Source organism: Cryptomeria japonica, chromosome 6 (assembly GCF_030272615.1).
Source record: "Cryptomeria japonica chromosome 6, Sugi_1.0, whole genome shotgun sequence".
Lineage (NCBI taxonomy): Eukaryota > Viridiplantae > Streptophyta > Pinopsida > Cupressales > Cupressaceae > Cryptomeria > Cryptomeria japonica.
This window is the reverse complement of record NC_081410.1, coordinates 522,088,443-522,101,040: the sequence shown is the minus strand read 5'-3', so window position 1 is coordinate 522,101,040 and position 12,598 is coordinate 522,088,443. Positions and strand designations below refer to the sequence as shown.

General features: G+C 35.0%; 1 protein-coding gene across 6 annotated transcripts in view; it reads left to right on the top strand.

Annotated features, from left to right (window-relative positions):
• Window positions 1-10,368, top strand: part of LOC131067961 (2-oxoglutarate and iron-dependent oxygenase domain-containing protein CP2) — a 104,005-nt gene extending 93,637 nt beyond the window's left edge. For 3 of the 6 annotated variants that reach the window (XM_058003133.2, XM_058003131.2, XM_058003136.1), the window contains 2 exons: window positions 9,663-9,774; window positions 9,910-10,368. In XM_058003133.2, the coding sequence (XP_057859116.1) occupies window positions 9,663-9,774; window positions 9,910-10,098 (301 nt within the window). In that variant the 3' untranslated portion in view covers window positions 10,099-10,368. Of the gene's footprint in view, window positions 1-9,662; window positions 9,775-9,893 lie in introns of all 6 variants that reach the window. The other 3 variants (XM_058003134.1, XM_058003132.2, XM_058003135.2) reach the window with 3 other exon arrangements.
• Window positions 10,369-12,598: the final 2,230 nt, after the last annotated feature.

Sequence of the window (12,598 nt, the reverse complement as noted above, 5' to 3'; positions counted from 1 at the left end):
AGCTGCATTTGAATATCTTGTTTCAATTTTTTCAATGTACTATGAGAAACTTGCCCCTTACATGCAGGACTTCTTTGGAATCACAACAAAAGCAGTTAAAAGTGATGAAGAGCTTGTTGCTCTTTAGGCTATAGAGTTTTGATGTACTATATGTGATGAAGAATTCAGGAAGAATATGGAGGGGACTTTAGTAGAGATCCTAAAATTTCACATTTCCATCTATAAACAAGTATTTGCTTGCAGAAGTGCAACAGTCCATGAGGAAGCAATGTTGACCATAGGGGCTCTTGTTTATGCTACTAGTGGTGAATTTGCTAAGTACATACCAGAGTTCTATAAGTCATGTTTTGTAGGTGATCTTTCGAGATAAAGAAAGGACAGACCAAGAAGCATAAGAGATTTCATTCAAGGGAGAAAGAACTTGATGCTTGCAGTCATAGGACTGAGTTGATGGCGGTAAGTATTTATCGAAGAAGAAGAACCCATACAATTTGTCCTTACGATCTGGTTCTTCGAAGAGGAGGTCAGATGGTTGATATTAGATTCAGAGGGAGTCTAACATTTCATCAGAAGCAACCTTAGACAAAGAGGTCAGAAGGTTGATATCAGGCTCAGAGGGAGCCACACCATCATGAAGATGTGCTTAATGAATTCTTCTCTGTGAGGGAGAAGCTTGAGGAGCAAGCCCTTGTTAATACACTCTTCTCTATGAGGGAGAAGTTTGAGGAGAAGGCCCATGTTCCACCCTCTGGGAATAGCCATGATGAATGTCATCATGTTGGATACCATGATGAATCGTGTTCCACCCTCTAGGAGTAGTCATGGTGGATGTCATTTCATAACTATTTTATTAACAAGGATTCCTCCCTAGCTAAGAGGGAGTGTTGATGTTGTAGTGGCCACCCTTGTGAAGAGACAGATGGTGTCATTGAGGACCGACCCCTTGTGAAAGGGTGCCTCCCTCATATATATAGAAGATGCAAACTCATTCTCTGATCCATTCAATTTAAGTGAAGAGCAATTTATATATTAGTTAGAGTAGATTGATCCTGTGAAGAAGGCCAATCAGATTTGTTCTTGTGAAATTTACTTCAAGGAGTGAAGCAACATATATTGGACCTGCATCTTGCATTATTGCTAGACATATTTGATATATAAAGAAGACATTTTTATGCTGGGTGTTTCTCCCTCGAGTAGGAGGGTTTTCCCTTGGAGATCAAACTGCAGATATTCTGACCAAACCTCTTTCAGAGTGAAGGTTGATCACTTCAGAAAAGGTTTAGGTATGATAGAAAGGTAATTTGCTTTGTAATCTGTATTTGCATGTTTAATGTGTAAACTTCTTTGTCATGACAGGACATTTTTGGATTTTATCCCCCTGGGTTCATATCTAAGAGGTGACGATCTCTCAAGATAATGAACACTTGTATGGAGACATTATAAGGTGACGATCTTATAATGTCCAAACCAGTTATCATGGTGGATCTCTGGTGGATCATGGATGAAGCCATGATTGTGTTGTGGTAAAACATTCATATGAAGTGTTAGTGCACATACCACAACTTGGATAAGATGAGAATTTAAATCTTTCTCATATGATTATCCTTAAGTATTGCGTGTTTAGGCAATACTGATATCACGTGCTTAGGTGATATCCTGTCATCACAAGATTGACGTGATGGACATTTGTATCATGTGTCTAGGTGATACTTCATATCATGTGATTAGGTGATATGACATTTGTATAAGGTGTTTTTTTGCACATACCACAACTTGGATAAGATGAGAATTTATGATTATCCTTAAGGATTGCATGTTTAGACAATACTGATATCACATGCTTAGGTGATATCCTGTCATCACAAGATTTATGTGATGGACAGTTGTATCACATGTTTAGGTTATATCATGTGATTAGGTGATATAATCTTCTAGAGTGTTAGATTGAGTGGAGAATGCTAACTATGATTTGAATTGTGATGCTTGAATATATTGTTTGCTTTTATCTTACCTAGCTAAGAGGGAGTGTTAATGCATAGATAGCTTCGGTAATATAAATGATTGAATGAGAGATAAATGAAGTCTCTCATTCAATCATTTATCCTATCGATTATTAAAATGAATATCATCATGCCCTCAATTGATAAGCATTCTTTATTTATACATAATTGTTTATTATCATAGAATTCTGATGTGATAATCTATTATATTAGTTGCATTTACCGATTAGCAAATCAGGATAACCATTGCAAAACCGATTTGATGATTATCGGTAAACTGAACATCAATTAGTATTTAATGATTATGCTTGAACCGATTGTTATCGGGGAGATGTGATAAACTCACACCGATTGATATCGGGTGTTAAGGAAAACATTCGAAGCATTAATACAACCATATACCGATCAGTATTACTTTGAATATAATGATTAATGAATATAACCATTAGTTAAGTGATCGGTGTCCGTTAACATAGACACCGATTCACTTCGGTTACCTTGCAATACCAAACGCCATAATTAATACCGATTAGCATATCGGTTAAACATGTTACGTAAGTCTCGATTAGTATCGGGTTGGAAAATATGTCACATGTTATGTGATCACCGATTAATAGCGGGTTGGCAAATATGTCATATGTTGTGTGATCACCGATTAATATCGGGTTGGCAAATATGTTATGTGTTATGTGATCACCGATTAATATCGGGCTGACAAATATGTTTAACACCAGTTGATATTATACCAAAGGGTGCGATCAAGTAGTGTTTTGATCGGTCATGTCCATAAGACATGACTGGTCAAGGCATTGCTTGTTCCTCCCCTCTCATATATATATATCATATGGCATTTAAGAAAAAGGACATAAAAAATATAAAATGCTCCTCTCACCTGCCATACAAAAGTAGACAATCAGATTTATCATATAAGTAGACAATACATAGATCAATAAAATATAACTAGAATATATCTTGCATATTGAATTGAGAATTGGACATCATTTACATTCCTTACGCGCAATCGAAGATTATATTGCACAAAGACAAGGTCATTGAGGCGTTTTTGAGCTAACTTGCTCCTCTTCTTCGTGTCGATGGGTTCAAACAAGCTCTAATTGTGCTCACAACTGGATGAACTACAAGGTTGACATAAGATTCTGAGGGCAAAATTTTTGAGATTTGGGGTATTTCCACCCCAACTTTGCCACCAAGCATCTGCAAATTAAAATTAGGTTGAGAGTAGCACCCCTCGCCGTGGTCTGAGGGTGAGAAAAAGAGGGGTAGAGAGATAGGTCTAGATCTTGGGGGAGAGAGGAGAGAGTGAGATGGAGTGTGGTAGAGAGGGGGATGGAGGAAGAGTGATAGGGAGATAGATAGGTCTAAAATTCGAGGCAGATAAAGTGAGTGAGAGAATGTTGATAGGAGCATGATGATTACTTAAATTTGACTAAGTCTGAAAAATTAAAAGATCTTCTAAAACCTAGAATTTGCATTATAACTCCTAGAGATCTGAAACCATTCTCAAACATCCTACCGATATATACATGAAATATAACTTAAAGTATAAAGTCTTTTTCCTTTCTTATACTTAAATGTTATATTTCATGTATATATTCTGATGAAGAGAATGAAACTGACCTGATTAAACAAAAAATAGATAATTTTTTGACATGTTTGGGCCTCTTTTTTTAGTCTAGACGAGTTTTTTTTAGAAACTCAGCGAGTTTTCCCTGCGAGTTAAAGTGGTAAAAACTCGCAGAGCTCAAAAACTCAGCGAGTTTATGAAACTTGCTGAGTACTTTGCGAGTGTTCCATCTATGGCCGCCACGTCAGCATGTTGGATGTCCTCCATGGTCACTTTGTTCTTCTTCCATGTACTTGCCTTAGAATATCTTTCCTTGCTGACGACTCTGTCCTTTGCGCTTGCTCCCCTTGGAGCAAATGTCTGGACTTGAAGTTATTAAAATTTTCTTTCTTGATTGCTGGATTGATTTTATCCTTTTGGATTCCTCAATCTGTGTCAAGAAATTGTCCAAGTATGGAAATTTGTTTGGAATACCCTTCTTGTCTCCATCTGGTTCTGATTGGGAGCTTCTCTTTAATTCTCCAGGAGATGAAATCCTTCAAGAAGTTGCCCTAATTGCTTTAGTAGGTCTAGGATTGTAGATGAAATCCCCCTTTCTATATTTTCACAGAGTCTGAGGACTTTTCTTTCTTGATGCCCTGAAATTCCTCCTTCCATTTTGAAGACATCTTCGATTCAGGTTGGGAGTCCTTGTTCGCGTGGAACTTCATTTGTGTCTTCTTTGACGATCCCGTCTCTTCTGTCATCGATGATCTGCAAAACGAAAAAGAGATAAGTTAGGATTCTAACTTTGAGTTTAAATTTGAAGTTTTTGGTGTCATTTAGAATTCTGACTTTGGTCCTTTTCACCTCAATTCCTCAACATTTTAGATAATCAACAGGCTGCAAATGTGAAAAGTATCTTGAAATTGAAGAATGACTTAGTAAAATCCTGAAAAACTTGGTCTGATTTGAGAGTTTGGGACTGAAATTGGCCCTTAAAAATGAAAAACTTGTCCCAAAATCTATGAATTAAAGTTGAAATCAGATTCAAATTCTGGAAAATATTTGAAAATCAGACCAAAATATCCTGAAAATCTCCTCCAAAATTTTGAAAAGTAGATTGAAAATCACCAAAGATGTGTTTTGAATCTTCACCAAAAGGCAGAAAATGAACTAAAATACCCTCGTCACCTTGAAAAGTAGATGAGAAATAGATGAAAATCTTTGTTTAGGTCTGAAAAACTTTAGTTTGCTTCCCCCTCAATGCCTTGGAAACTTTTGAAATGTCCTTGACCTTTGAAAATGCCTTAGAAACTTCGAAATACTTTGCTCTCCAAATATTTTGCTTTGTCAAATGCGAGCTGTTTGAATGAAAGACTGAATGTTTAATTCCTTGTAAGCATAATGCATCTCATGAAGTTCGATTTGCATTTCTAAATTCACTGTTGATTTGTTTCTATCTTCTTCACATTCATCGAACTTAGTCATTTATTAAATGGTCTTGTTTCCTTGTTGAATTCAGTCCTCTAAGAAAGTTTCTATTTTCATTTCCAGTTGAACTCATGAATCAAACTCATCACCTTTCTTTCCAAAATTGAACTCAATCTTTCTTTTTCCAAATCGGACTTGGTGAAATCTTTTCCTTGCTTTGATGATTTTCATTCCTTATGCAAATTGGACTTCACAAAACATTTTCCCTTCTCAAATCGGAGTTGACGAAAAACTTACCTTATGTAAGGCGGAGTTTGAAAGATATTTTCCTCTTCATAGCGGACTTGGTGAATATTTTTCCTCTTCCAAATCGGACTTCAGCAAAAATTTTCCCCCTCTAGGTGGACTTTACCAAATTTTTTCCTCTCCAAATTGGAGTTTACTAAACATTTTCGTTGGCTGGGTGGAGTTCACCAAAAACTTTCCTCTTTCAAAATCGGAGTTTCCCAAAATCTTTCCTCATATTGGCGGACTTCACCAAAAACTTTCCTCTTGTAGATTGAACTTGGCAAACATTTTTCCTCGCCCTTGGCAAACATTTTCCCTAGTACAAGGTGGACTTCATGAATTCTTTTCCTTGAACAAGGCGCAGTTGGTGAAATCCTTTCCTCATTGTGTAGGACTTCGAAAATTCTTTTTCTCGCTATGTGTAGGAGTTTGGAAATTCCTTTCCTTCTCATGTAGGACTTTGAAAATTCTTTTCCTTTTCAAATTTTTTTTCCTCTCCATGATTGTAAATTTTCTCAACTTCTCAAAAATATTTCATCGAAGATCTTAACAAATTTTGAAGATCAAATGCTTTTCCGGAACAAATTTGAATTTGGATCTTTGTTTTTCATCCTGGAGATACAAAATTTTACCAAAAACCTCATGACTTTGAACAAACCGACCAAACCTGAGATCCCCCTTTTAAAAATAGAAAAAGCAAGAATCCCTAAAAAATGGAAAAAAGTTTCTAAAAATAAAAAAATAAAATAAGAAGTTTCTAATAATAAAATAAAAAATTAATTAATATATTTAAACTTTAATAATATTAATATATCATTTATTATATTACATTATATATAATAAAAATGAAATGTATGCCCTGTCAATGGGATAAGGCAAAGGAAATATATTCGACAAAACACGAGGTGGATACTTGAACATTAACTTTGATGGGACCTCTAGGAGGGAGTCGAGGCTTTGTACTTTGTAGGTGCAGTGATAGTCATCAGGAATGAACATGAGAATTTGTCACTAGCAGATCCTTCTTCCTGGGGTTCAGAACAAATAATGAAGCTGAGTAGACATTGTTTGTGGAAGGTTTGCCTGTTGCCCAACAACATGTGTGTAGTAAATTAATTCTGGAAGGTGATTCTTTGATCATTATTCAAGGATTGACTAGGACTTGTATTAGTAGGATGGTCAAGGTGCTATTGGCATAAGCATTACTTGTCTGTAAGGATCTTGATGTTATTTCTTTCTCCTATTTCTTTTGGGAATGACAATAGAGCAGCGAGTCTCCTCGACAATCATGGGGTGGATTTCAATCCTATGCCCTGTTTCTCGTCAGAAATAATGGTTTTTTGGGAAGGTCTTGACAAGATTATCCTTATTTGAGAAAGCTTCTGGAAATAATTGTGTCAAATATATTATATCAACATTTGGATCACACTCTTTGATCCATCATCAGGATGAAGAAAGAATTGTGTTGGATTGTAGACTCAACTTCCTAAATAGGAGGGTTTGGCAAGGATGTAGAGAGGGAATGAAAACTGAGAGAAAACATAAAAAAAGGGAAAAAATATATACAAACTCCACTACTAACCAAACCAAGGATTGATTTACCATAAATGAAAGATTCTAAATTACATATTGCTTGTTATTAATCTATGTTCTTATTTTCCTATATGAAAAAATATAAATTCTAATGAAATCATATGTAATTTATGCTAGAAAATACATTAAAATATGTTAATTTATATTATGCTAAATGGTAGTAACAACAAATGAGAAAACATAAAAATACTTAACTGTTGAGTATATATATATATATATATAGAGAGAGAGAGAGAGAGAGAGAGAGAGAGAGAGAGAGAGAGAGAGAGAGATGGGGTGTTAACTATGCAAAAGGTGTTGGGTGTAGTGCTTAAACATTTGATGATCCAATCAAGTTGTGCTTAGAATATGGAGCTGCATTAGATGGTGCTAATTCCCTAGTGTAAAGCTCCTGAGCTGAGGAATACATAGCAATGATGCAACATTTGTTAGTGGTGGTGCAGTATTGCATGATGTGGAGCCGCATGGCACATGAAGTTGAATGCATGTCCCATTACAGTTCAGTATGCAAAAATAGTTACTGAGTAGGACTGCTTTAACAACCACCACTTATATATATATAGAGAGAGAGACAGAGAGAGAGAGAGAGAGAGAGAGAGAGAGAGAGAGAGATGGGGTGTTAACTATGCAAAAGGTGTTGGGTGTAGTGCTTAAACATTTGATGATCCAATCAAGTTGTGCTTAGAATATGGAGCTGCATTAGATGGTGCTAATTCCCTAGTGTAAAGCTCCTGAGCTGAGGAATACATAGCAATGATGCAACATTTGTTAGTGGTGGTGCAGTATTGCATGATGTGGAGCCGCATGGCACATGAAGTTGAATGCATGTCCCATTACAGTTCAGTATGTAAAAATAGTTACTGAGTAGGACTGCTTTAACAACCACCACTTATATATTTATGGCTAGAAAGATTCAAATCATCTTCTTATTAACATATTGGGAGTGAGGGTGGATGGCTATCTGACATATTGGGAGTGAGTAGATGTCTGTGTACCAAAAAATTGCCAATCATGGTAAATTATTCAGATTTGTTATCTATCTTATTGAGGAAAAGTATCCTTGCAATGTTCTATTATTACGTTGTTTTTAAATTAATTGACTTTTGTTTATTACTTACAAAGTACATGCAATATTCCAGTTTTTAACAATTTTAATATATACATATAATAAATTCAATGAATACATTCCTATAAATTTTTAGTATACAGGTTTTCTAAATACATGCAAACCTTCAGGTTTTTTGTTATCATTGATTTAATTGAATGCTCTATCAACATATGTTAAGTTGCCAAGCTTTTTTGTAGGCTATATTGAGTCTGGGTAGCAAATGCATTGCTTCCACAGTAATTAATTGTAGCTTGCATTAGGATGGTATTTAAATGCTTTCCATTATGCTGAATAGCTGCTAGCAAATCACATCTTTCTGATGGTCTATCCAAAATTTCTACCAGTGATTTGTATTAACATTTTATTAAACGTATACAGTTTATAGTTTTTTTCAGTTGAAAGCATGATTACATACCATGAAAATATGCACAAGTACTGCATGAATCATTGTATGTAGAGGTTTAATCAAAAAATGTATGAATGCCAATTTTTTGGTGAAAAGCTTCTTGTCAAACATTCACGTTCCTATTTTCTTCCTAATTTGGGAACTAATATTGGTTTTGGTATTAGATACATAATATTTTGTGCTCTTGTAGATAGTGGCCTGATTATAAAGTCTAAGCACTTGCTCAGGCAAGACCCAGGTTCAAGCTTCTGAGTGCGTGTGGTGTGAATGTGCACAAAAAGTGTCTAGGGGTCTATGGAATGCCTTGGCTTCCCATTCTTTGATGCCACACTGTATATAGGGATTTCTGGAAATAAGAAAAACCTTGTGTAACTTGGCCATATTTGTTTTGCTTACAATTACTAATTTGTTTTTTTGTTGTCATTTTGAAGAATCTGTCCAAATTTAATGTTTTATTGAAGTGCATCAAGTAGCATATTGGTTTTGAAAGAAGTGATCTTTGAAATCCGTTCTTGGTAGAAACTGATACAAGTACTAAGTTGACTATTCTGTAATCATGTTAAAGTAGCCATCTAATGTTACTGAATCACACCAGTAATATGCTAGTTGGAAAGAAAACAATCTTGAAATTGCTTATCTTGTTAGGAACTGTTTATTCACAAGTTTTACCTTATTGAGCTCCCTGTTTGGAATCTATCCTCTTTAATGCTGTAATTTTTAGACACTTGAATTTTATTGTTTTGTGAATGTTCACAGCCTAAGGATATTATGTCCTTTATCTTTAATGAATAAATTTAAGCCAGTAAATTGGGTTCTTTCCCCAATTTCCTGTTAAGATATTCTGATTATTGACGTTTCCATTCTTACTGTAACATGTAGAAAATTTTCTATTCTGCGACTCTAGAAGGAATGATTTCTTATACAAGTTCTCTTGAGAAATTTGTCTTTCGCGTTCTTTTTTAATGGAAATGTCAGTGCAATTCAGTAAGGCTAGTTTGAAAGAGCCATTTGAAATGAATGTTGGATGACTATTATATTTTTTCTTGTATCCTAGATCTAACTGTATTACATATAGCATCAAGGTCTCCATTAATTTCTTTAGATGTATTTTTAATTTTTGACAACTGAAAGAATAAAATGTGTTAGAACTTTCTAGACTAGTGCATATGGATGCGGCTATTGGAAAATGGCTTCAATTTCACACTTACGTCTTGTCCACTAGGGTAAAAATTCGTTACTAACTTTTAAATTTTTTCTTCTAATTTACAGTGCTGTATTCAGGGAGCTAAGGAAGCACCATCGTGATTTTCCTAGTTGGTGTGGGGAATGCCTTCGCCAGAAGAAAGAACGTCGGAAACAACTTATGGAGGAAAAACAGCAGGTGAAACTGTAGCAACCAACCATTTCTGACGTGCTCAGAATGCTTGAAATTGTGGGCCAATTTTTCAAAGTGCATTGCATTATATTAGCTCATGGCTGGTTATGGCTTCATATTTACAGGAAATTCTTTGTACAGAATCAGGATAGTCAACCTTACTCTTGCAAGTCAATGGGAGTTCAATATCGTTCCATAGTATATATTTTAAACGAAGCCTCACTGCAGCAACATTTCTTCTCACCAGGGAGGTTACACGATAGGTTTCCTTTTTTCCCTTCATTGACTAAGGTTGTTAACTACCATAGAGTAAATGGAATGATGTCCTAATGAATCCATATGTATTTGTGGCCTTGAACAAGAGCAAGACTAATATGGTGATTGATTGGAGGTGAAGCTAGTCTTATCTTCAAGTGCAGAAGAATTTAAGGCTACTATTTGTATCTTAGTTATTTAGCAATTAATGCAATGGTTGGTGTCAGCATTCCACAGTTCATGAAGTTGGCATAAGTGCTATAAATTGAACTCATGCATTTTCTGTATCAAAATTTCAGATCACACTCACTGACCATTATCAACAAGAAGAGAGAATTAATGCAATGTTAAGAATTGTATGAAGCTATTATTTTGGACTTTGGTTCTGCTTCATTGCTGCAGGCTTACAGATTTCCAAGTACTTTGAATGCTATTAACAAATTAAACTGTTAAAAAAGTTAGGATTGAGAGTGCAAGCGATGTGCCTATCTTATAAGCAAATCAAATGAGAAAATATGATAAACACAATTACGAATTAAAAAATTCAATATAAAGATATGAAGAAAGTATTTGAATTTTGATGATATCCTCAATCCTAAACTCTAGTGCTTCAAACTTAATCCTGGACGCTAGAGGCTAGATCCTTAATGTTAGTGTCTATTGCCAAATCCTTAACCTAATGCTAAAGTCTTGAGCTGTATTGGCTAAATCCCAAATGCCAAACCCTATGCCCTAGGTCCAATGCACAAACAATAATGTTTGAATCTTGAATCATAATCTTCAAACCTTAATAGGGGAGAGGATCTAGTTGAACAAAATCTAATTGTTTGTGGTGGTAGTTGTTGATTTAATGTCCAATTTTTTTGACAACATTGTACTAATAGTTGCGACTTTAAAGTTATTGATATGACGACTAAACATAATTGAATGAAATGTACACTGAGTTGTAAAAAGCAACCAATCATGTGATGCCACATCAACTGGACAAGTATGGGGCCTTCTTTTGCACGACTATTGGTTTCACCTTTTTTTTTGGGTTGTTTTGGAAACATTGGCAAAAAGAATGTTGATGTGGCCTTGAAACCTTAGTTATAAGCAAGGGACTTGCCAAGTACGCTGTTGTAAAAAATTGGGAGTGATTTGAAATTTCCATGTAGGATTTTGAGAAGCGCGAAGTTAGGGTGCACAACTATTGGATCCTTTCCCCTAGCACAACACATAAAACTTTAATGCCATTGTTCAAAACCATAAGTTGTTAATCATAATGTAAAAATCTAATATTTGATATTTTTTCATAATAAACCCTAAATCCCAAATATTAGAATTTTGAATCCTATAGCCTAAATCTTAATTTTTAAATCTAGAAGTTAAAATCTTCTTTCATAAACCCTAAACTCTATATTATTGCCTAAGCATAAAAGCATGATCTTAACCATATATCTTGTGCATCAAATATTATCTATAGACCTTCAACTATAGTACATATGACATATTGCAATTCTTGTGTGATGTATGGACACTAGACTAGGGGTTACCAAAGTAAGCATTGACTAATCTTAGTAGAGGTGAGAAGGAAATTCCTAGAAGCGAAAAACTAGCATTTGCTTCTCTCGAATCTCCAAAGCATATATTGGGAAAAGAAAATGCCAATGATTTTTTGGAACAAGTGCAGATGGATACACTCCAAAGGATGTGTCGAAGACTACCTTTCAAGAGGCCCCAAAGAAGTTTGGCATTATCAATAAGGAGGCTCCAAATTTCTATCACAAGGGCCAAAGGCGTATTGGATTTAGAATTATTTATGCCAAATAGAAGTATTGAGTTATGGAATGAATTAGGATACTTTTCTGTAAGAATAAAATTATTGAAAGAGCATGTAGAATTATTGGAAACAGAAGAGCTGTTTTGGTGGTAGAAGTCTAGGGAAATTTGGATCTAGGTAGGAATTGAGAATACTAAATTCTTTCACAGTTCTACCAAGGTAAGGAGATCACATAATAGAATCACTAGCATTAAGATGTTGGATACCACATGTTCTAGCAATCCCACGGAGATTATTAATGAAGTTGTGAATTATTTTCAAAACCTACACAATAATTGGGAGGGCTCTAAATTAAGATTACAAAGCCCTTTGTTCAGTTGCATTCCAAAATCTTTATGGAGGAACATAATAAATTGCCAATGGAGCCTTTCACTTAGGAGAAAATCAATTTGGCCATAACAATTGCTACTAGGCAAGGCCCTTGGTTTTGATGGTTTCTTGGAAAACTTGTTCAAAAAATGTTGTCACATTGTGGGAAAGAATGTTGTAAGAACCATAATACTTGAACAGAGTAACAACCAAATAAAAATAAGATTAACAACTACATTCAAATTCAGCTGAAAGGAAACAATTCATTAACTAAGCTACTATCTAACTAACTTCTTCAATTGAAATGGAAAATAACTGTCATATAAAAAATTAATAATTTTAATTGAAAGAAAGAGAAGGGTTTAGAGATTTCCTGCTGATAATCATAACATGGGAGAGGGAGAGCATCATAACGGGCTTTTCCACCCAACCACAAACATAATT